This window comes from Hippichthys cyanospilos, chromosome 1 (genome assembly GCF_059441005.1).
Source record: "Hippichthys cyanospilos isolate Australia breed blue-spotted pipefish chromosome 1, RoL_Hcya_1.0, whole genome shotgun sequence".
Taxonomy (NCBI): Eukaryota; Metazoa; Chordata; class Actinopteri; order Syngnathiformes; family Syngnathidae; genus Hippichthys; species Hippichthys cyanospilos.
Window position 1 is genome coordinate 22104246 of NC_142369.1, and position 24922 is coordinate 22129167.

The 24922-nt window shown below is 39.3% G+C and overlaps 3 protein-coding genes across 5 annotated transcripts; all 3 read left to right on the top strand.

The window, feature by feature from the left end:
- Positions 1–233: 233 nt before the first annotated feature.
- On the top strand, positions 234–3008 carry LOC148429680 (small integral membrane protein 15-like). Of its 3 annotated transcripts, none has more exons than XM_088419572.1 (2): positions 234–389; positions 2476–3008. In XM_088419572.1, the coding sequence occupies exon 2, from the start codon at positions 2480–2482 to the stop codon at positions 2696–2698; it is 219 nt and encodes a 72-aa protein (XP_088275698.1). In that variant the 5' UTR covers positions 234–389; positions 2476–2479; the 3' UTR covers positions 2699–3008. The 3 variants fall into 3 exon arrangements, with proteins under 3 accessions (XP_088275698.1, XP_088275690.1, XP_088275707.1); XM_088419564.1 differs by lacking the exon at positions 234–389 and adding an exon at positions 1470–1596; XM_088419581.1 differs by lacking the exon at positions 234–389 and adding an exon at positions 1611–1669.
- A 3660-nt stretch (positions 3009–6668) lies between these two features.
- Positions 6669–18671, top strand: ercc8 (excision repair cross-complementation group 8). Its single transcript, XM_088434481.1, has 12 exons — positions 6669–7020; positions 7168–7263; positions 8610–8711; positions 8819–8942; positions 10918–10999; positions 11588–11656; positions 12716–12782; positions 14255–14358; positions 14875–14999; positions 15735–15932; positions 16421–16507; positions 18231–18671. The coding sequence occupies exons 1-12, from the start codon at positions 6944–6946 to the stop codon at positions 18294–18296; spliced, it is 1197 nt and encodes a 398-aa protein (XP_088290607.1). The 5' UTR covers positions 6669–6943; the 3' UTR covers positions 18297–18671.
- A 683-nt stretch (positions 18672–19354) lies between these two features.
- Positions 19355–24835, top strand: elovl7a (ELOVL fatty acid elongase 7a). The gene is made up of 8 exons (XM_088415942.1): positions 19355–19536; positions 22135–22207; positions 22287–22477; positions 22638–22718; positions 22876–22932; positions 23019–23124; positions 23213–23349; positions 23683–24835. Exons 2-8 carry the CDS (start codon positions 22144–22146, stop codon positions 23923–23925), a joined length of 879 nt encoding a protein of 292 aa, XP_088272068.1. The 5' UTR covers positions 19355–19536; positions 22135–22143; the 3' UTR covers positions 23926–24835.
- The last annotated feature ends 87 nt before the right edge of the window (positions 24836–24922 follow it).

Here is a 24922-nt window from a genome sequence, read left to right on the forward strand (position 1 = left end):
AAGTTATCCTTGTAGACTTAAACAAGTGCCCCGGCGGGGACGCAATATCTGGTGCTTAGTTTGAATACATCCAAATTAATTGTCTTCGGGGAAGCGTCTCGACAGAGTCGAGATCGTCTTGCATTCACTCCAATTTAAATTCATGCCTTACACTACCAAGACTCGTATGCGCTGAATTCAATGATGACCACTACAAGTACACACGCTTACAAAAGAACCGATGCAAAAAAGACACATATACGCGCTCCCGAGTAATATTGCACTCGGGTCCCTTCTCAATCCTCCATCTGAGAAAGATCAACGCATAACCGCTTTTGGTCCGTTCGATCGCACTTAACAGTCATACGTAAACATACGGAACAGCATTTTCATTCATCAACCACTGCAAAGTAAGTGTTATAAATACCTATGGTTTACAAAGCTAAACAAAGGTACAATTGCTTTAGCAAAGAACCCTGTCTTCAGACTACATGTAAACATACTGATATAAAGTAACACTTCATCAGCACCACAGCGAATGAGGGATATGTCATAATGACCAACTGAGGATATTGTTGCAGATGTTATAACGAAGCCTGTTACTAAATTTAAGGTAATGAACTCAACTAAATTTAGTTTTGGAAAGTGATGCCGTGAAAAGAAAAAAAAAGTTAAAGGTAACATAATGAGAGCAAGTAGGGGTGTTAAGTGATGTTTTCAACTAAGGAACAATCTATATCCTTGTTTTATTTTATGGACATTTGGGAATCTATTTTTATCCAATAAAACCCCCATGTAGTTGTGGTCAGCTGTCTGTGATAGCAGTGAAAAAGAAGTTGTGTCTCCATCTGTTTTTTGACACTTTTTCTCTTGTCTTGATGCCCACATTTGAACAATTGATCGCTTAATGTTGACTCTACCCAAAGTCTATATTAATCCTCAGTCACCTACGAAAAACTCATTTTTCCCCACAAATGCACAGAGAGAACATGCAAACACCACATAGGAAGGCCAAAACCACAATCTAACCCATGACTTCTGCATGGGATGCAGATGCAGACCATGTACCAAACTGTTTGTTTTTTTAAGGTATCTACAGCCTAGTTTGATCAAATATTAGTTGATGCATATGAATAATGTTACTTGAAACAATAATTCAATTGGGATGTTTTAAATTAAATAAGATAAAAGATTTTAATTTTGGATTAAAATGAAAAATACTGTTCATGTTTACAATAGACATGTGCAAAGTTGAACAGTTACTGTTTCCACTGGAGGAATTAGTGAGACAAGAGCACACCCTAACAGACACATCACAGGGTTTTCCTCAAGGCCCTATGCCTTTTTATTTTATGAAATTGCAAATAAGGCTATGATGTCTGCATGGAAAATTCATGCAAGTCTACGACATGTTAATCTTAGCCCCCTTTTAAATACTGCTCGGCTTTATTGTTCAAAGCTACCGTTGTTAAAACGTCTTGAATATTTGACACGTCACCGTAAAGAACTACAAATCCCAGATAAAACGTCTCTACATCACATACTTCCCAGCTCTGCATCCGGAAACAGGAAAATAAATCAAACAGCGATAGAAACAAAGGAAATCACCGCACGCAGGTTAGTATCTCTAACTTGGCTCGTTGGGTGCTTCGGAAATTCGCAACTTACTTTCTAAAAGGCATATTTGCTGGTGCGTTTCGTTTGTCGAGCTTCTCGCCTTTGCAACTCTGGTCGTTGTTAGGCTACTAGTTAGCCTTTAATGCTAATCCTCTTCAGAAACGTCGTTCTAAATTCTCACGGAGGCTATCGAACTTATATATATTATTGACGACAAATAATTAAAAACTAGTGATGGGATGAAGAAGCTTTGTGAAGCATTTTAGGTTATGTCCATATTGGAAAAAGAGTCAAAGCTTCAAAGCCTGATAAAACACAGCACTAGTCACATCTTGTATTTAATTATTTTTTTTCATAAACAACAAACATAAAAAGGACAACCTCATAAAAAATATCAAATTTTCATATCAAAGTGCATTTACACCTCACTAACTACAAATTGTAAAACAACAGCTTACAATGCTTGTGTATATGACACCATAGTATAACATTTTAAGAACAAACAGAAGAACAAGATAAAGTGAATAACAACGCATTTCAAAAGGAAAAAAAGAAACGAAAACAAGGGGTTCAGGATAGGTTAAGCTCTTCTAAATATGTATAGAGTTTATTTGCTTGGGGAGTATTTGTTTTAAACATTTCAATACCAAGGATATTGTAAAGGTTTCTCTTTCCTTGGCAACAGTTTGTCCTTCAAATGTCAATTGTATTATGCTGTATGCCAAACAAATGCCTGTGGGCTTTGTGCTCGCAAAGTGCGAAAGGCCATAAATGAGCTATTAAAAACAATTGTGTTTAATTATTTTCGACCACGATATAATTTTACACGGTTCCCTGGCTCCAGCGTTCATTTGACCGCAAATGCGCTTCTTTTCCCAGCACCATGATTGAAACGATGGGTGAATGGGCCAAGTACGTGGTGGAGTGGGCCGCCAAGGACCCCTACGGCTTCCTGACCACCGTGTTGCTGGCGCTCACGCCCCTCTTCATCGCCTGCACGGTATTATCGTGGAAACTGGCCAAGATGATCGAGGTGCGTGACAAAGAGCAGAGGAGGCGGCTGCGGCGTCAGGAGAATCTAGCTAAAGTGAAGAGGAACTAGGAAGATGGCTGTGTGGAAGATGAAGGCTGCCCCACCTGTTGCCTTCACTACCAGCAAGCACTGATCTTTTTAGATGGGGGTGGGGCACATTTGCCTCCACCAGTGGAATAGTGCTGAGATGGACATTATCGTCAGACTTTCCTCAGCAAAGAGACTTCACATTTTTATACACAGGTTTGCTTTAATTATGTGTAGCATTTGCCACACGGTCCATTTTTAACATCTTGTTCAATTAATATAAAGACCGTCTGTACCAAACAGATTTATTTATAATCAATAAAATTTTCATGGTTGCTTAAAAAAAAGCCAATTTTTAAAAGTTCAAGTCTGTTTCTGGGTTTGAAGCTCCGACCTCCCCATGTAGCATTATCATATTACCTTATTTGAAATGGTTGTCTCGCAGCTCTCCAGATTTGAATTATATAAAATCCTGGATTAAATGGTTGGAAAAAAATTGCCAAGACTATAAAATTATCAGTTTTCAATTTTACAAAATCGCGTTTTATTCTTTCTCAAATGCTGGGAGCAAAAAATAAATATGTTGGATTTATATACCAACCAGGTGGTTCTCAAATGTTTTTCAATGATGAACCCCCTCTCAAATGTTTTTCAATGATGACCCCCCCCCCCCCCCCCCCCCACACACACACACACACACACAGACGCACACAGCCAAATCCCTCCTTAACCAGCACAAGACAATTTGGGATGTAAAAAAATTACTTTTGTAACGAGTGCTGCACTATACATATCTGAAATATTAACCCTTAGAACTACTGTACATTTGTAGTTGTAGCTCAGTCAGCGTATTCTTTTTCGGAACAAAACAATATAGATGGTGTAACATTCGCTTTGTTTCTGGCTCCTGGAAAATTACCTCACTAATGACAATGTGTAGCTGTGTAAAACTCAAAACAAAAAAGGCATATACAACGATTTGCAAAAGACTCGGTATTGTATTAACTATAACAATGACTTTTCTCTCACTACACTGAGGTTTAAATGGTATCACAGCACATATTTTAAAAACTTTTTCATTGAAAGGACCCAGATTTCTTGCAGTTAGAGCACCCACAGTTCAGCAGTATGTTGCTTTGTTCCAATTTTGCTGCGCTTAATTTTAAAAGATATATTGTCCCTGTCATGTCATTGAAAAACCATTAGATTCAACCCTGTTAAAAATCTCATTATCCCTGAAGTGCCTTACAAGACCACATTTTGACAACCGCAGTTCTAAATGTACTGGGAGCAAAAGTACAGTATGTCTGGCCACACATGCTCAACCCCTCTCGAAGTTGGCCACTCCGAGTGGAAGAAAGTTCAACCCCAAGAGGACTAATATCAGAGCCCAAGATGTATTTGGAAACTACAGTAGCTGCACTATGTCTTGTTTGAACTTCTCACCCTTGCACACCACTACTTTGACAACTTTATCTGTCCTTCACTTTACCTTGTAGAAAACATCTCAAGTGGGATCTCCTTGTCGTATTATTAATGTTGGATGACATCCGGATCCCACCTGAGATCTTTTCTACTCGGCACAGTGGATAGGGGGCCATCATTATCTGGGGTGCTTTTTCATTCAGTGGCACACTGGAGCTTCAGGAAAGGCAGGGTCGTGAAATGGCTGAGGGCCATTTTTGTGTGGTGACAGCTGAGTTTTTCAACAGGACAACCCTGCAGTTCACAGTCCCCGCATGACAAAGAATTTCTTCTGCGTGAATTAAGGTTTTTGGACCATCCTGCATGTGCCCCTGATTTAAATTCCATAGAGTACATTTGGGATGAATGGCAAGGAAAATTAATAAAAATGGCCATCAGTTCCAGACAATCGATGTTCTTCCTAAAACCATCTTCAATAATTAGAGCAATGTTCCCACCAGGTATCTGGAAAAACAGCAAGCATGTCCAAGCGATTTTTTTATTTTTTGTCACGCAACTCCTTACTGAGTACTACTAAGAAATGTTCTGTTGTGGTTTAGTGAGCTTTTTGTTAAATTTTGAGTGATGGTCTTAAATTTTTGGTCATCTTTTTGAACAAACTTTCAGCTTGTTTTATTATTTTTTTTAAATTATAACTTCCAAATTGTTTTTGTGTCACTCCTTCTTCATTCTTTTGGATACTACAGCTCTACTTAAAATTTCATTAAGATCCAAATGTGATAACGCTAACATTTTAGCTTTTAATAATCTGATTTTAAGGTTTTAACAGGTCTGTGTTTACATTTACACACTAGATCATTAATTTTGTTGCAATCTTCTTAATAACAAAAAAACTAGAACATTTAGGATAGGCAACATTTGACAAAAATGACCAAGTTTGCAAAAATCTCCTTTTGTTTCGTTCTCGTGGACTCAATCTCGTGAGAAATCTTTTCTCATGGGATTTGTGTCTTGTCCCATCCCGACCAAATAGTTACATAAAAGCACTAGGACTAATGGAGCTAAGATCATCCATAAGAGTATGGTAGAAAGGGAACATATTCATAATAAGTCAAATGAGTACAGATTGATGCTGCTTTATGGCATTTTTTTTTTTTTTTTTTGTACTGTCTTGTCAGGTCAAACAGCATTAAGTTCAATTTAGTACACGATGACATAGCTTGTCTGCCAAGGTCTACTGTTTGAGGACAATGTAATACAGTACCGGTATTTATTACTCCCGACGTGCTTATGTACCACACAGAACATCCTCCGTAAAGCGCCGCCCATTTTATTAATATTTACAGGTAAATGAGAATGTTTAAATAATCTAAATCCGCATCGTGTAGAATAAAGAGTTGCCGTTCACTGGTGTTACATGAATGTAGCACATGCTCTACGGTGTCTCAGAGAGACCATACTTTGGAAGCATACATCGAGTTAGAGAGAGAGCGAGCATTTTGCCATTGCTTTCACTGAACAATCATGCGGAATCTACAAACTTGGGCAAATATGTCAACACCGCACAGCACGGACTCCCATGGAAAAGTCCAATACTTCCCACACTTTTTCTAAACGCAAACAATGCTTACCAGTCAAATAGAAAGCAAGACAGCGATCCAGGCACACAACAAATAAAAACAGGCATTACCACGGCACATGCAGTGGGCCGTCCGCGATTTAAAAGGAAGCTATAGGGTAAAGTAGATTGTTGTGGTATCGCAATGTCTTTCCTGGCATTTTCTTTTGTGTTTGGTGGAACTCAAATGCGTAGAATAACTACAGTAGTCATCCTAACTCCCAAAACGATCGCTGTGCACTGTCGTGAAACCCCCACCTCCTTCTCTTCCTTCTCCTTTTTTATTTACGATTGGCATACTAACCTTCTATTTCCTATTTTTTTCCATTTTTATTTGTGAATGACATGAAAACCAGAAACTTGCTCAGCTGCACATGAGACACAAATTAATATCCAAAACTTGACTTGAATTACGTTGGTGAAAGTTTTCCCCTTCGCTTTCTGTAGCTAAAAGAAAGATGATTTTCCATATAATTAGTCATCACGAGCCCTACATATATATATATATATATATATATATATATATATATATATATATATATATATATATATATATATATATATATATATATATATATATATATATATATATATATAGATAGATAGATATATAGATATATATATATATATATATGTATAGATAGATAGATAGATAGATAGATAAAATATATAAAACATTGTTGATTTGACAAAACACATTTATTTTCATCTAATTAAACTTTGTAGTGGGGTTTACACACCGCCCCTTGAAGTTTTCTGTTTGCGCTTCACGTGGATTGTTTCACAGCCGTAGGTTGTTTATGCTTTGTTCCAGAAGGCGGGGAACATTAAATATACTTTCGTTCTGGTTGGTCATCTGTCTTAAACTCGTCTATTTGAAAATGGAGTATTTCTGCGGGTCATGCTAGTATTGAACAAATCACATTCTGATTGGTCACAAATCTAGCTCTGCTGAGCCAATCCGCTCATTTGTTGCCCGGAAGTATTCCTTCTCGAGATGGCGTTTTGTTTCATTCGGAAAAGAAAATTAAAAACAAATCCATTTATTTAAGCGTGCACAATATTGTAGATATTGCCGCTCTAAAGCTTCGGAAGATTTATGATGTTTAGTAGTCGAAGAAATGAGTTTATTTGTAGAAAAGAAATTCACCTCCTTACTCCAGATAGCACGCTATCGCTGCTGTTAGCATCGATCAAATATTTTAAGTGCCTGAATGTAAACCCCTATTCTATTATTTGGAATAATGCTGGGTTATTTGGATGCAAGAAGGGCCGGTCTGGATGACCCTCTGCGACTGAAGCGCGCGGAGTCGACGAGAAGGTAAACAAATGTGTTTTTGCTGTGATATACCAAAAAAAAAGTTTTTTTAAAGTGCTATAGGTGAAAGAACTTCTTTTCGCTTATATTGCCTGCCTAAATTGTACTCTTCCCCCTCTCTCGCTCTCTCTTTCTGTTTAATCATTAAAGGGTATTAAGCCTGCAGTTGAACGCAGACAGAGATATGGACAGAATCCACGCAAATGGTGTCAATACCGTTGACATTGAAGTAATAGAAGGCAAATAGTGAGTCAAATACCTAATATTCTTTTCTATGAACTACTGTTTACCTCTTGATTGGTCGCGTTTCGCATTTTTCTGCCCAATTCGTGTTTTTTGTGCGCTTTTCTGGTTGAAATGCCCCGCGATGCCACAAGATGGCGCAAATGAGGTTATGTCCCCTGAACGTTTTAAAAGGATAATTTTTGTGTCTTGCATTTTCATTCTCCATAATCAATCGAACAACATTATAAAAATCGACTACAAGCACTGGGACCAAGTGAAGAACACCAGCCAATTAAATCAATGCCTTGATCGGCGTTATACAGGAATTGACATGTTTCCTGGGTCAATAAAGGTGCATAATAAAGGTTTGGAAACACTGCATTAGACACACCCCAGACACCACCTCCTTACGTTCCATCGTCCCTGTCTCCTGTGATTGTAAGAAAGATACAGTCACAGATGACATTGACAGCACAGTAGCATTTGCAAAGGGGAAAAAAAATAAGTATTCAGATTCAGAAGTATTGAGATTATGAACAGTCACTCTCTCATATATGTGAAAAAATGGTTTAAAATACAATTACAGTTTCTCAGACAGTTTACTTTAATATTACTTAAAAAATGGCCTCCTAAGTACCACTGTAAAAATCAATATTAAATTACAGGAGGCTCATATGGTCATCAAAAATGAGACAAAGGTTTTGGAAAACATTTCCGACCTTCAATGAACCCTGACAATAATGCAATGTGTGTTACCTTTGTCAACACTCGCAAACAGTCTCTCCTCAGTGGGAAAGGCGCATAAATACACCCCATATAGTTGTCTTGAAATTTGTGAATGGTTTCGAACTTAGAACATACAGCTGGAAATATACATGATACAGTTGTATGCCATCTTTTTGCAAACTGTAACAATCCTACTACGGTTGTAATGGACTACTAGCTGTACTCATGTTTTCAAATTCTTATAGTTGCAAAATGCTAAATTTAAGGGGATTGTTTTCCCTTTTAAACTCAAACTCTTTTACTGTTTTTATAAATCACGCCAAAGCAATAAAACTCATACTTTACTGTTATCCTTTGGTATCATGGTGCCAAGGAACTATGTTGAGTCTTGAAGAGATTCAAATAGACAAAAGTAGGACATTGTTTTGGCATCTTCTCAGAATGTTTCAGAAAGTGCATTAAATTGTACGGATAGGTGTGATTAGGTGAGTGCTTCAGCGAATAGTTGTTAGTTGGCTTCCACAGAAACGATGGTGAATAGGGGCGAGCGCTTATGACAATTCTTGAATAAGCAGAGATTCAGTGTATACTGTTTTGAATGGTATTTGATTCGAATTAACATATCTTAAGTGTGCGTTTAGCATGTTGTCTGGAGGTGCGGATGGGGTGATTGTCATCTATGACCTGGAGAACTTCAGTGGAAAACAACAGTACACCTGCAAGGCTGTTTCCACCATTGGCAGGTGACCTTAGTTCACATTTGCATACTATGTCCACTAGAGTGCAGCAACAGTTACATTGAACATAATTGATGACGTTAACGTTTTTCATCCAATGTAATTAAATACAGATCCAGCAAGTATGCCCACAAATTCAGTGTAGAGACGGTCCAGTGGTATCCTTATGACACTGGCATGTTTATCTCCAGTTCCTTTGACAAGTCGATGAAGGTGTGGGACACAGAGACTCTCAAGGTAAAATATGTTACTCCCACGGCAGTTTTATACATGTCTGACAGTGAGTTATTGCTGAAGTTGTGTAATAATTGATTCCCGAGTTCAACGTCTGGTCTACCATGCATCTAACCATCGATTCCCTCATAGCACTTGTCCTCATTAGGGTCACAAGTGAGCTGAAGAGTCTCCCGGCTGACGGGGTACACCTCGGACTGGGTTGCCAGTCAATTACAGTGCATATACAGACAAAGGAGCATTCACTCGCTCCAACTGCGAATCTTGTCCAAGTGCCCGCCTTTGGAGGCTGCACTGTGCTGATTTGTTGATGCCGCCCACTTGTTTCTGTTTTCATTCTTTGTCCAGTCTCTTATTGTCTGCGTCACGCTTTCTGCCATCCTATGTCACTTTGTCGCAGATGGCCGATTCTGTGCGGGGCTACGGTTTCACCACTTGAACAACCTTCATTCTGTTTATGGTTTAAAATCGACTGTTGTTTTCCTTTTTGTCCAACAGTGACAAGACTTAAACATTTTAAAATTCAAAAATAAAAACTTTAAAATCTTAAATTTTCTAAGAGATTTTACCTGAAATGTCCTGGTGTTATCTTTTGCCTTCTTCAGTGTGTTTTAAGACTTTAAAGTTTTTAATTTAAAATTTTTAAAGTCTTGCCACTGTCTGATAGAGAAAAACCACAGTACTGTTTGACCGTTCTCACAGTTACCTTAGAGGTTCAAGGAAAGGACACACATTTTTTATTTTGTTATGTTCTTCTTTTCTTTTGTCTGTTTTCTTTTTGTATTATAACATGTTTTCATACTTCTTTTTGTGTATGGGAAGAATGTTTACGCAAACATAGGCTCCACTTTGTGCTCCATTGATAGGCTGACTCGTGGCTTTTTCATATTTGCTGGAGAATTTATATCGTAGCCGCCACTGCTGCACTAGACACCTGTTTGTGCTTTGAGGTTAGACTCGATCTTTTCTTGTTTGCTCCCATTACATTTGCATGTGCACTTTCAAGGCTGTGTATAAGGTACAGTTGTGTGCCACCACTAGCCTTGCTGTATTGCACTCAAATGTAGGGACAATACAGATTACAGGATTTGTGGAATTATGCCAGCAATATTTCAAAGCACAAACATGTTTAGGTTACTGCATAGTAGTATTCATGATGTGCTTCACAATATCCATGGTTTGGTTAATATGATTTTGTGGTCATGATTTTTGGTTTGATTTTGTATACACTGATTTTAGAGAGAATTAATTACTGTTTGCCTTTTATAGGGTAAGGGTAAGACTGAAAGATTGAAGCGTTCTGACATCTGATATGACATTCTGACGTTAAAAGTGAGCTGGCTACAATAAACAGTTTACTGCTTATTCGTTGTGTAACTGCTGTACATTGTCAACAAAGGCCTTTTATTTTATTTAAAATATATTTTGTTTTGTTTACCTGAGCCAGAATGCATAGCACAAGTAAAACGGAAACACTTTTATATATATACAGCAAGGACGTACTGGACTTTGCAGCGCGTACCAAGCTGAGTTCCGGCCAAACTTCATCCTGCTTATATTTTAAGTGTATAAATGAACGGGCTATGTTATTTTGTTCTGATGAATAACATCAATCCTATCTAATAATGATCATGTAAATAACAATATGACCAAATATATTTAAATATATTTAAATACTACATTTAATAATAAAATTGTGATTATACCCTTATGCCCTTATGTGCTTTGAAAGCTTCCTGTAAATATATTGTTTTTATAAGAAGTAAGAACAATAAAGTTTGCTGGATTATGCCAAAATGCTTCAAAACACTTAATGGATAAAAGTAACACAAAATTGTTCTTTTTAATTTAACTTATGAAATAATGAACTTTCTGGTGATTAAATCATTATGACTCTTAATTTGAAGTATGTATGTAATCATGCTTTGTTTGTACCTCTCTCCCACACTTTTTTTTTTTTTTTTTAAAATTTGATCAGCCGGCTGAAATGTTTGAGTTTGAGAGCACCGTCTACAGCCACCACCTGTCGCCCATCGCCACTAAGCACAGTCTCGTCGCAGGTATGCAGCTACTGGAACCATGCACTTGCTGATTAAAACGCAGTCGAATAAGCAAACACTTGTCAAAAAAAAATGTCTGGCTATTTATTTGTTGCATGTAAACCCGACTCCTAAGTTTAGAGAGACATCTGATGTGAGGTGAACGTGTTTCACCACTACATCACCAAGCAGGAACAACAGGTTACCCATACCAGCTGCTGTAGTCATACAGGTGCTTCCAAGAAAGTGTGGGGGAAAGTCTCTCTCTCTGTGTGACACACCTGTTTTTAGATCTAGAAAAGTCACATTTGAATGAATATGATCTTAAAAAGCCATTCAGCAGTTCAACTGGCTATTTTTGTATTTTGGCAGAACTTCACATGCGCTCAACTGTAGTGGCTCCCGTGTTGAGTGGATTAGTGGTGCGCTTGCCGTTAGCGGATGTTATCTGTGGTCTCTTTCACCACACCTAGTTTCTGACAACTTGGGAGTCCAGTTTTGAAAGCTTTCTCCAGCCACCCCTCCCTTGTAGAATTTTCTTGAACCATCTTTTTGCTTTGAGGGAATTTGTCACTGGCCTTATGTATGTTTGTGTCTGTATCTTGTCAGTTGGCACGAAAAATCCTAATATACAACTGTGTGACCTGAAGTCTGGTTCCAAGATCCACATCCTGCAGGGTTAGTGCACTGGACCACAAACACACACATTTACAGTGCTGTGAATACCTATGTATTTGTCCCATTCATGGTTTCTATTATTTGCACATTTATTGCACTTAACCAGGCCTGGGTTTGCCCAGTGGAATTTCCAAACACTGCGGTAAATCACAATCAACTCACCAGTCAGAAACTAGAATTAGCTTTGATTAGGTGATCTGACTCTTAAGTCTGATAAAGGGGGCGGGGTGGCAAAAGAAGTGGGGTAAATAATTATTCTCAACAGTGTATTCACACATTTCCGTTTTTATTAAATATGAATTTTATGGTACAGATATTTCTAACCAAGAAGGGAAACGTCTTGTTTACTGAAGCCGCACCTCTCACCGTGTGGCTGCCTCATCCCTTTCATGTTGTTCAATGCTGTAAAAATGACAGAGTAAGACCGACAGAACAGTAGATTTGTTCTGTCGTTTTAATTTGTTGTATCACCTGTCACTTTTCTTATTGGTTTGTCACCCCACTCAGTCAAATCTTCCAAATCTACCAAATACTTGGGAGTATGGAATTGTAAACAGTCTAAATTGGCCACAAGAATTCATGTTCTAGAGTTCTCGAGCTTAAGCATGCAGCAGTTACTCATGTTTGTCTGCTCAAGCGAGACGAGTGCTGAGCGCAGAATAAGCAAGGAATGATTAGAAATGCATCAATGAAGGGAAATAACACTTTGATGGTGTCTAAGGTGAGAAATCAACTTTGTAACATGGTTAAAAGTTGAATTCCCATGATGCAAAACCCATTTATAAATTTGAATATTGCAGAAAGTTTAATCTATTTAGTAGTTTCAAAAGTAGTACACGTTGATTAGTTTAACACATTGGAGATTACCAATTACTAGGCTATAATAACAGTCATTTTGGGTTTTTGTTCTGAAACAATGATTGTTTTTTTTTAATTACATTTTCAATTTAACCTCTCAAATTAATAAATTCTTCATGATAATTTAATTTACTACAATGCAGTAAGACACTTGGAATAACATTTGCTGGTGATAAAATAACAAATCTATCCCCGCCTTAGGTCACAGAGCAGAGGTCCTGTCTGTGCGATGGTCACCCAGATACGAACATATCCTAGCCACTGCCAGGTAGGCACCGTTTACAGCCAACTTAAATTCACATCTCAAAGCTATAGGAAAAAACTGGCCTCATAAAGACGGTCATGCTCCATTTAAAATAAATCATATCCAAAACATTATTTCGGGTGCAGCCCACACGGCCCGGTACCAGTTGATCCACGGGGTTGGGGACCACTGACCTAAAGCATTTACAAATATAACAGCAAGACATGCAAAGGCAAAGTGAAAAGAACATAAGTATCTCACTAAAATTAGTAAAAGAACATCCACTGACAAGTTTTAAACACTTTTATGAACAATAGATTGAAAGACATTTGAAAGCAAAGGAAAGAAATGAAAGGTACTATTTTAACATTTTTGAAAGACCGAACAAGTGCAACTGATTTTGAAAACTTCAAAGGTATAGGGAAGAAAGTTTAATTTTTTAGCATGCATGACCCTCAAGAGTTGGAAATTGAAATCTGATTCATTCAAATTCTTAAAAAAAGACTGCCACAATTTTGGAGTTAGGCACACATCAATTTCAAAACTGGGAAAGATATTTATATAGAATATAGATGGTTAGCACGTTCGTCTCAGTTCAGGAATCCGAGTTCAAATCCACCTCGCTCCGGTCTTCCTGTCTGGAGTTTGCATGTTCTCCCCGAGCCCACGTGTGTTCTCTCCGGGCACTCCCGCTTTCTCCCACACTCCAAAAACATGCATGGCAGGTATATTAGACACACTAAATTGTCCTTAGGTGTGATTGGGTGCGTGAATGGTTGTTCGTCTCTGCCCTGCGATTGGCTGGCAACCAGTTCAGGGTGTCCCCCGCCTACTGCCCGAAGTCAGCTGGGAGAGGCACCAGCAAACCTTCGACCCTTGTGAGGATAAGCGGCTCTAGAAAATGGATGAATGGATGGAAGCCGGCGAGTCTAATTCTTCCGCAGAGACCCATCAAAGAGAAATATCATTCCTTTGGCTCTTGTTGTCTTTCCCATCTCTGGCCATCTGGCCACATGGCAGCCTTGAAGTCAAAGATGATGGTCTCTAGCAACCCAGCGGACATGTCACTGAAGCATATGGTAGATGCAGCTCCCACCTGTTTTATGCTACATTAGACCTGCTAATTAATCTAGTGGGACCCATGTACTGCTCTCCCTATGGACTGTAAATGATTTTGAAAACAACTGGCACAAAAGAGGCATGCGGTGACATCTTTGTGCTGTTTAATTTGGCTGCGTGTTACCTCCTCACATGCAGAGAAGTAACAAATAAAGGCAACAATGGGACCTGCCCAATTTCTCTTTTAACAATTAGAATTCACTTCTGATTGACACCGTCAAAGAAGTGTGGATTTTATCACACTGTATGTTTATTATTGTGAGTGATTGGCAGGATGTAATGAATGGCATTTTGATGTATGAAGATAGAATGTGTGTGCTTGAACAAATAAAAACTTGCCATGGATTAAAACAATTATGCCGATTTGTCTCCTCAAGTGCTGATAGCAAAGTTAGAGTGTGGGATGTGCGTCGGGCGTCAGGCTGCCTTTTCACTCTGGACCAGCACAATGGAGACAAGTCAAAAGCCGCTACTGAGGCAGGTGCGCTACCAATCAGTTTTGTGAAGTTTTACACGCACACACATCATTCGTTAGAGCCACGTTAATAAATATACGTGCAAAAATCAATTTACTAGTCTATACAATATTCGGTTTTGTAAGTTCAGTGTCTTGGGGCTTTGCATAACAGTGCCAATAAGTATTATTGTTGAATTACATTGTGGGCCGTATTAGGTTCCTTGCTTCTGATGGTGATAATCAAATTTTTGTCACGTAAGGGAAACATTTAGGCCAACATGAGCTTGTCTTTTTAAACGTGAGTGAACAGTAATTTTGGCTGACTGTCTAATCGATTCCCTAATAGCATGATTGCCTAAGCCATTTTTTTTTTAAATATTGCAAAAAACAAAATTCAACAAGTGAATCCATTTGCTTCGATTCAGTCTCATTATTTTTCCCCATCTCAATTTTATATTTTATTGATCTTGTGATAGCAAGTTAAAATGACGTTGGCAATTATGGTTTGATGCTAACCATTTGTTTCCTGTCACTACAAAGTAAATACAGCCCACAATGGCAGAGTGAATGGCCTGTGCTTCACAAGCGACGGCCTTTACCTTCTGACGTCTGGGACTGATGATCGCATGCGACTGTGGAACAGTGCCACTGGGGAAAACACATTGGTATGTTCTTTCATGACTAATTCTATTGCGTGGAAACTATCCAATTGCTTAATTAAACCTATAAACACATTCACATAACCTGTTGTCTACTTACATATTTACCTGGCGGCAGTATGACATCATCGTCTAAACTCAGGTGTCAAACTCCAGTGCTCGATGGCCAGTGTCCTACGTGTTATTGGCCCAATCCCAATCCCTACATTTCCAGCCTTGTTCCCCCACCCAATTGCACGTTCCCGTCGAGAGTGTACTGCAAATTTAATGTCATTATAAGCAGCGGTAACATTGCCATAGCAATAATTGATTCCGTCATGTTTGTGACGCAGATCCAACGCAGTAGTGTAAGTTGTTGACTTTTTGTGGATTTTTCCAGTTTTGAACAAGAACAAGTATCATCATACCATGCAGCTTTATTGTGTTTTCATCAGTCATGTGCAGGATGCTGCTTATGATGTTACAGTTGATTGGCTGCCGCTGGGCATTTTGCAGATTCCCCCCCCCCCCCCCCCCCCCCCCCCCCCCCCCCGTCATTCGGTTTTCAACCAACCGTTTTTTATTTGTGGTTTTCGGTTTTGACCAAACATTTTCATTTCACTGCATACCTATTGTTAATCTATTAATCTGTTTTCGATATTGCCTTTACCAATTTGTGTAAATGTAGTCTTGACGGGCACAAACCAAATCAATCAGCTTTCTGGTTTTGGCATAAACATAGTTTTCACCCGTCCCCCTCAGGTGAACTACGGGAAGGTGAGAAACGGGAGCCGCAAAAGGCGGCAGTTCACAGTGTCGCAGGGCTGCAGTCCGGAATTTGTGTTTGTGCCGTGCGGCAGCTCAGTGGCCGTGTACGGCCTCCACTCGGGCGAGCTGATCACCATGCTGCGGGGTCACTACAGCCATGTGGACTGCTGCGAATTCCACCCGCACTACCAGGTGAGATGTACCGGATTGGGCTATATTGTCTCACCCCCAATTGCTCCTGATGGGTCATTTTTGAGCTTACGAGTGAGAGAAGAGAATACAGTGCACAAATGAATGATTTCCATCCCACAGCACCTCCAATGCATTGTTTCGTGCATGTGTTTTGGTTGTACATTGTTATTAGAATGCAGTCAAGCTGCTTACTACTTATGGTTCATGGCAAAGAAGCCACCCCTGCTGACATGGCAATATGATTTGTGTCGGATCCCAGCAGGTGTTTCTTGTCCCCATTTTCTTGAGTGTGTAAACAAGGGGTGTCAAAAATATGGCCCACGGGCCTGTTCTGGCCCGCAAATAGATGTACAGCTTGGCAAAAAAAAATACAAAAAAACGATCAAGTTGCTTATACAGCATATGCTTTTTGATGTCAACAATCAAAGCAATATTTTGGGACATATCTCAACCAAATTCACTTATTTGTGTCTTTTCGTGCCATACAGGAGTTGTACAGTGCTGGTAAAGATGGTAACATCTTGGCATGGGTTCCGGTTCTGCGTGGCCCAGATGTGGATGAAGAGTCCAATCAGGTGACACACTTAACAACCTCACAATCCAAAAATGTATTTTCACCAGACATGTTGAGTCACTTAATAGACATGACCATAAATGGCTTAGGTAAATGACTTTAGTTTTGTTTTTTTGTCACACAATGAGATTGTTTGCTTATCATGCCAGGAATGTAAAACACGATCAGGCCATGTTGTTCTGTACACACCAAGCACACTTGCATCACCACATTCTATTTTATTGTAAAGAGCTACTGTATATGCAGCAACAGTCAGAGTTTCCAGTTGAACCGCAATAGCTCTTCTTGGCTCCACAAAGTGTTGCGACAAGTTTCGGCCTCAGAATGTGCCAGCTCGGGCTCGCTGATCAACCTCTTTTAGTTCACTCCTTTAGTCCTTGTCAGGCTTGTACAGCTCTGGCGTGACCATTTGATTACAAGCCAAGAGAAAGGGAGGAGGATTTTGAAGATTCAAACATCAAACCCGCCCGAACTGACTTTTGCACTCAAGTTGCCTCGGCCAATGTTTCGCCCCTCCTCCGAACAGTCTCCATCAGTTCAGGCTAGGCCAGACTTTAATGCTGTGTGGAAACCTAACTATTGGTCCCCTAAGCTAAGGGCACACACCAAACCATGAGTGGTGTCACCCTTGGGACGCACGGCCAAAAATGACGGCCGCTTCGCTTTCGGATCAAAGCCATCTGAGCTTTCGTGCTTGTTTTGGTTAGCGACAAAGATTAAATAGGTTCATTTGTTATTTTGAGGCTTTTAAAGGTTGAGGCTTTTGAGCTCTCTTATTTCATCATAAAGGTTATCTGTTCTATTTGATAGGGGCTATTGAGATAAGGAGATTAGGAAGAATACAACTATTTGCACAATTTCTCCGGCTCTGTAAGATCCCATGAGTAACACACACACACTGTATAAAATGCGCCCGCAAAAACACTTGAAAAAGTTTGTTTCCAATGTACTTGTCTATAATACGCTCTCTTGGTTTTCTGGCATTCTTGGTTATCTGAGTAAATAATATGAATTGATACAGATTCAAAACATGTCAGTGAAGTGTAAATGCTTTTAAATCCAGGTGTAAAACATTGCTCTTTTCCTACACCCATAATTGAGATTTTTAAAGTATTTTCAGAATCATGCTTCCAGAAAGTGCACTATACGCTCTTTTACTTGGTTGACAACTCAACAGCTGTCAATCCAACTTCCCAATTCACTTCCCATTCTACAAACCTCTTGCTCATTTTTGAACTTCGTCCTGGCTGATATTGGAAGCCGGCTGTACTGTACAGACCTCAATGACATTGTTTTTTATTTCACCAGACTGCGTGTGCCTGTTTGTGCTAGTGCTGCTGCTGGGGATCTTTTAATGGGCGAAGGAGCAAGTTTTTCCCCCCCAAACGTTTCATCCATGCCGCATGGCACGCATTTGCGCCTGACCGTGTGAATGACATTGAACTATATATGGAAACACCCTGCCAGAAAAGCGCAACTTGTGTTCGGTCTACATCGGTGTATTTTAGTCTTGGTCAATATGTTAGGACTTAAAAAGCTACGACATTTTTGCGCTGGAACTTTGTGTAAAAACATTTGAGAACTACTGATTTAGAGGTTAATATTGCTCACAGATCCTGGCTGAAAACAAAGATTAAGAAAAATAACTCTTTCCTTACCTTCATTAAAAAAATTATAAGTAGATTTATAACACAGGAGATACTTAGTTTTGTTTCATTTAACAGGATGGTGCAGTGAAGGCATCAGTGAACCCTGCCTTCCAAGACACGTGGAGCAGCGATGAAGACTAACAGTGCTTCCTGGTTTCACCAATGGACTATATATTTTTTGTGTAGTTATGGCGCTGGCAAACAAGAAGATTCAAAGATTGCATAAATTATTATAACATTGCAGTCTATTTCTGGATTATGATTGATTGACTTGACATTTACTATAGGTGTTTGAACAGTGAGATGGCTTCTGCACTTATGTATGTCAAGTCTTGGATTGTGTTTTTATTATCTTTGCTGCTACCACCCGTCAGCCATTCAAGGGGGTGGTCTTGCATTGTGAAGCATACATTACTTAATGATACCAAGCAAGGCCTCTCCTTGACACCATTCTAACTTTTTATATATAAAAAAAAAAGTCTTGATTCTTTTAAAATAAAATGTCCTTTTTTTGTATTTAGTTCAATGTGTTTTATTTTTTTCATATTGACGGGGAAAAATATGTTGTTTTGTTGAAAAATACTGTTGAGATATGGTGTTCGTTTTTTGATAGAAATTCACAGAAAAAAAATATTTTTGTTGAACTGGTGAAAAAACTTTTATAAATTATCATTTTCATTTGTTATTGGCTGGCAACCAGTTCAGGGTGTACCCGGCCTGCTGCCTGAAGGCAGCTGGGATGGGCTCCAGCATGCCCACGACCCTTGTCAGGATAAGCAGTGAAGATGATTGGAATAAATGTGAAAGTTTTTGTGGGAAAAAATGATTGGGGGGGGATATTTTTGTTAAGTAGTACAAAAAAACGTTGAAAAGGATATATTTCTAATTATATATCATTTGAAAAAAAATACAACTTTTTGTTTCATGCCTTTCACCCAAAAGTGCTCGCTTCAGTTTAAGGAATAAGCACAAGCGCACAAATGTGCACTTTACATATTGGACGTGCTGTACCGTGTGTTATTTTACGATTATCGATTATGATAACGGAATGTGTGTGACGCATGCATATTGAACGTAATGTGACGTTATGAGGTATTGCCCAAGAATGAATGCAGTTTATTGAGTCCACCGATCCCGGCCAATCAGCAACTTCCAAGGTGTTCGACATCCCGCCCCGTGGAAAACGCCATAAATAACACCCGGAGCGACTCTCATTAGCACGTGAACAGAGCTCAGACGCACCTGTGTGATTTGGAAGTCTTACAAGGGTTTGGGTTTTTTCTTTTTTTTTTTTTTAATTTATTTTTTCTTAATTTATTTTTCACCACAGTTCAAGGTCAGGAAGGGGTTCTTGCTCATTGCTTGCAACGTACGACAACAGGTAAAATGTTTAACTTTTAAGCATTATATTCCGCGCATTTTTACGGTTAAACTGTTGAAATTGCTGCAAGTAGCTGCTGGACTTGTTTTTCACCCTTTGCGTCACCTCATCAGTGCCACAAACGTTCTTTTATTCTTGTAAAAAGTGACTACTGGGACAATGTGGTGACTCAAAAGTGCTACTACAGGTATTTGGTCTTTCAAAGAGCATTCCCCCCCCCCCCCCCCCCCCCCCCCCCCTTTCGCTAAATGCAATTTCTTAATGCGTCTTTTTGAAGTGGATTGATTCGTTTGACTTATCAAAATTGGTGCTTTGAATATTGGTCATATCTTGTTTAAAGGGGGCCGATAGAAAATTGTGGTATTTTATCGGAGATCTTTGAAAACCTTTTGGGTGGCCAAAAAAAGAAACGCTTTTATTTTGTCTTGCTTACTTGTACTTCCGTTCATATTATGTTCACGTGCACTTCCGCTATGATTAGCAAATTACTTCAGCGATTCCCTAATAAGGAATACCGTGTGCCTCCAAGTGCATTGTTCTGTCTCTACTGGTCTTATTTCAGAGAACCAGTACGGCCAGTTTGACGAACCAGGGGAGTCTCACACCTTGCTCAAATGAATTAAGAACTATTTCGCTCTCTTTTGAGCACAGTTATTGATCGTAGAATTTGGAGTCACTGACACAGCAACTTGTTTGTAACTTCAAACCGTGCTAGAATTTCCCAGTGTCAAGAAGTACAATATTGTTCCTCTTAAGCTTTTCAAAAGGCATGCAGAAGTATGCTATGAACAAATGGCAAGTTGAAGTATGCTATGAAAGATCACATTATATTACGAATTGAATTAATAAGCAGGTTTACCTTTGTTTCTCCTGAGAAATTCCATAAGTACAGTATTTATGTTTTCGGGCTGTGTGTTTATAGTACGTTTAATGAATAATTGTCAAACATGTCTGCCCCTGTCGGATCAACGTATTTGATAGGCCTTTTTTTCCACAATTAACTTTTGATTAGTCATTGTTAGGTCAAACTGTTGTGATCAATTCATTACCCCCCCCCCCCCCCCCCTCCAGTTTTCATTTAGTTTTCCATTTAGCATTGAGAGGAAAAACATGAACGAAACGTGCACGTTTGTTTCTGTTGAGAAAATTACCAAAGTATTAAAATTAATGAGAGGACGTTGTGGCACCCCATTTCTTCAAGCCGAAAATTGTACCGCAACCTGTCGCTCAGTCAGCCAATGGTCCGTTATGAAACATATGTAATCGGAGTGTACTTTACAGACTATATGTAAGCGCTGTTTGCGTTGCGACTAGACTATTATTTGTAATGTCATCCACGAGGAAGCATTATTGTGCTTCCAACAGTTTTAAATCTCTGCAATCGGTTCATCCGGTCAGCCATGTGAAACAGTTGAGAACACAATCATTGTCGATGTCATTTAATTAATCAAAACATTAATATAAGAATGTCATTTGACCGCATGTCCTCTGTCAGACTGTCACATACACTACGGGTTAAAAAAAAATCTGATCTTAATTTACTAGATAATGCCTTCTTGGGAGAAATTTAAAAACTTCTATCCTACATTATCTGGATAAGAGCCAGTCAGGGCCCATTGTTCATTTAAATGGAAAGGCATCCCAGAATGCATTGCCCAAATATGTACAATTAGTTCAAATCATATTTAAAAAAAGCAAAATAACACTTCTCCTAATTCTTAGCTCTAAACAATGATTGGACTTTAAATCTGTACAGTGTGCATTTCAGTTCATGAAAAACAGCGCAAGCATTGACCTCCACATGTATGCTAGCCAGTTTCAAGCAAGAGAAAATGTTATTCATGAAATACATTGAGGACACGCATGTCTGCTTGCACTTGCAGTGTGCTTGACACTTCCATGCTCCCAAGTATTTGGCAGTTTAAACCTTCCGGGAAATGTGGAAGAATTAACTGAGGTGAAAAACTATTACAAACAGTGACAGGTGATACTGGAGTTGACGATTAAAACAGACCAAATCTACTGCCCCATCTGTCTTAATTGGTCGTTTTTAAAAAGTGTCTGTCAGTCTGATGGCAAAACGTTGGTCAGTCACTGAGGAACTGCCCACCTCTTAATAATTGTAAAACATTTAAACTGCAACTGTTGAGCCATCTTAGTTCATACATTTTTTTGGGCCATATTTTTCATATCTGCTTGTTATACTGGTAATAATCTGTTTCCAAAGCTGAGAACAGTAAATTTTAGTTTGGTCTATATATGTAAATAATGGGATGCATGCATGTTTATACTGAATAAAATATACGTACATATGCATTTATAGTAGCATTTATTTTCTTATTTCTAAGGCTAATAGATTTTACCCAATAATGACTTGTAGACTGCTCATCTCGCTGTTTGTTTTGAGACTGTCACTTATTGTTCTGCCCATACACTTCTTGCTTTGTGTGGCCTGCCTCGTGTCTTGCACGCACACTCTCCTGCCTTTTAGTCTTCGGGCTGTAGCAAGCATGCTGATTTTTACCTTGAAGTCCAGTGATTTGATTTGATATTCATGAAACTGCATCGCAACTAACCCGCCCCACTCACCCTTATTAGGATCAAGCAATGGAGATTTATGATATCAAGTCTTCGGCTTCACTCATGTATGATGGCTTCATCCGGAATGCAGGTTGGTTCCGCCCCCCACATGGTTTAATCTATCACCGTCAAGAAACTTGGCATCTTATTCGTTTGATCTCCTTTTGCAGACTCTCGTACGGCGGATTGGCTGCTCATGTCATCTCCCGTCATGCAGAGCGTCATCATCATGGCGTACATCTTCTTTGTTATGTCATTGGGCCCTCGTATCATGGAGAACCGCAAAGCCTTTGACCTCAAAGGCGTTCTGGTGGTGTACAACTTCAGTGTGGTGGCGCTCTCACTCTACATGTGCTATGAGGTGCGTTCGCTGTCATTCTGGGCACTTGTTCATGACGCAAATAAGATGGTGCAACATCTGATGTGTCAAATGATTTTCTTTGCTTGAGCGTGCAATATTAATGACTGAAAAGCATGTTGACACAGTTGCTTGTCAATTAATTGGAATGTGTGTGTTTAAGTTTGTCATGTCAGGATGGGGAACGGGATACTCCTTCCACTGTGACCTCGTCGACTACTCTGACTCGCCACAAGCGATGAGGGTAGGTCCTCTGTTTCAGACTGCACTTACACACCAGAGTTATTTTTTGGTTACGTCGTCTGCCGTTAAGTATAAGTCTTGCATCAGGTGTAGGTGTACAAAAACTGCAACATAGCTGTACAACGTGTGACTAAATTTTGAATGTCTTTCTCCAATAGATGGCGGCAACATGCTGGCTTTACTACTTCTCAAAGTTCATTGAGATGTTGGACACAGTAAGTAGCAGTGACTGTGGTTTATGCCTTCAGTGAGCCCAAGACAATTTGGCAAGCAGTTCACGTTGTCTTTTTTGCCTCCATAGGTCTTCTTTGTGCTGAGGAAGAAAAACAATCAGGTGACATTTCTTCACGTGTACCATCATTCCATCATGCCTTTTACCTGGTGGTTTGGCGTTCGATTTGCTGCAGGTAACAAAAGCTCCTTTCTTCTTTCATATTTTCCATTTCCGTTTTTCACTTCATTTTAAGAATAGGCTTTGTCTCTTTGCTCCTCAAGGTGGTATGGGGACCTTCCACGCCCTGCTCAACTGCATTGTCCATGTCATCATGTATTCCTACTACGGCCTAACCGCCCTGGGCCCCAAATACCAGAAGTACCTGTGGTGGAAGAAACACCTCACCACCATTCAACTGGTATGTCATGTTTCCCCTAAATTGAGGCTGGTTTTGCCTCATCACTTTGTTGCAACTGATAGGTGAACAGAATTCGCTTATTTGCAGCCAGCAATAAATATTCTGCCTTCTCAGGCTCTTTTTAAAGGTTTCGTTCCAAAACTATTTTTCAAAACTCATTTACCGGTAATTATTTAACACGTAAGCCTACCACACTACCGTTTCAAAGTATATTGTATTTCGGTGGAACTTGCTGAGAGAAATTTGTTTTTGGCAAGAAATACATTGAGTAAAATTGAAAGTAATTGATAGTGTATGAAAGAGCATAAAGTCTTGGATTTTTCTCTTGTGCAGATCCAATTTGTGATGGTGACCACGCACATCTCGCAGTACTTCTTCATCCGGGACTGCCCCTACCAGTTCCCAGTCTTCATTTACATAATCGGTCTGTACGGCCTCATCTTCCTTTTCCTCTTCCTCAACTTCTGGTACCACGCTTACACCAAAGGCAAGCGCCTGCCCAAAGTCCTGCAAGCCCAGACGTGGGCCCACCACACAAATGGCGTCATGAACACCAACCACAACAAAGATGAATAAATTTGCAGCTGTGCAGGGCAGTTTTGCGGCAGGCTGCATTTCGCTCCCAATTTAGCTTTTTTTCTACTTACAAAAAGAAACAGACTCTAAAGTATGATCCAAGTCATACTTAACCCCAGACAAAGGGATATTTTTGTTTGTTTTAATATGTAACTGACTGTAAAGTTAGGAGAAAAACTGTCATTAACTATGTAGGCCTTCACCTACTGCGTGACTGAGACTCCATGACCCTGATTTGTGTAGTGCCCTTCTCCTCCCAAAAATGCCTTGTGGTGGGTGAGACTTTTTTTGTGTGTGTAGGTGATTCACTATAAATTCAAAGGTTGATTTCACATTGCCGTAGTATCATCAGCGTCAAGGCTATTTTTACTGGTCACATACATGCATGCAGAGCGGGTAATTATTATTGTTTTTTTTGTTTGTTTGTTTTTTAATTGAAAGTCATTTCACACCTCTAAGCTTGGAGTCACAGATCCTGATGGTGCCATATTCAGTGAAATGTTCTCATGAAGCGTGACTATTTATCCCTGGGAAGAGATGCCAGTAGGCCCTCTTCTGGAGCACCAGGGCACTCCTAATTTGTATACATGACAAAATACAGAGGTTTTAGGAAAGTACAAATGTTTAATATGCTCAGCTGCAGTGTCTTTGTATCGGTGACAGGAGTGTCTGTATTATGATCTTAAGCTCCAAAGTGAATGGAACAGTGCTCCTGTGATTGACGGAGGATACAAGTTTGAGCTCGCTGGTGTTGCAGATTTGAGAAGCAGTTCGAATGATGGAGTTCCTGTTGATGTATGATGATCTGTTCTCAGTCCGAATGATAACCATTTAAGAATTATGTGGTTTAAAAAGTTGTTTATATTGTATTTTATGTATTTATGTATAATAAATGTTGACTGTACTTGAATTATTTTTGTGGTCTTTAATTTCAATTTCCCTATCAAATGTTGCTACCTTTTGGGTAGTTACTGTCACACACCTGTGACATGGCAGC

Excerpts from the sequence above, each read along its gene's own strand:
- elovl7a (XM_088415942.1), top strand. The coding sequence starts at position 22,144 with ATGGAGATTTATGATATCAAGTCTTCGGCTTCACTCATGTATGATGGC. Across the intron at positions 22,933-23,018 it reads TCATTGAGATGTTGGACACA|GTCTTCTTTGTGCTGAGGAA; the intron begins GTAAGTAGCAGT and ends TTGCCTCCATAG. Across the intron at positions 23,350-23,682 it reads ACCTCACCACCATTCAACTG|ATCCAATTTGTGATGGTGAC; the intron begins GTATGTCATGTT and ends TCTCTTGTGCAG.
- LOC148429680 (XM_088419572.1), top strand. The coding sequence starts at position 2,480 with ATGATTGAAACGATGGGTGAATGGGCCAAGTACGTGGTGGAGTGGGCC.
- ercc8 (XM_088434481.1), top strand. The coding sequence starts at position 6,944 with ATGCTGGGTTATTTGGATGCAAGAAGGGCCGGTCTGGATGACCCTCTG. Across the intron at positions 11,000-11,587 it reads TAAGCACAGTCTCGTCGCAG|TTGGCACGAAAAATCCTAAT; the intron begins GTATGCAGCTAC and ends GTATCTTGTCAG. Across the intron at positions 11,657-12,715 it reads CAAGATCCACATCCTGCAGG|GTCACAGAGCAGAGGTCCTG; the intron begins GTTAGTGCACTG and ends TCCCCGCCTTAG.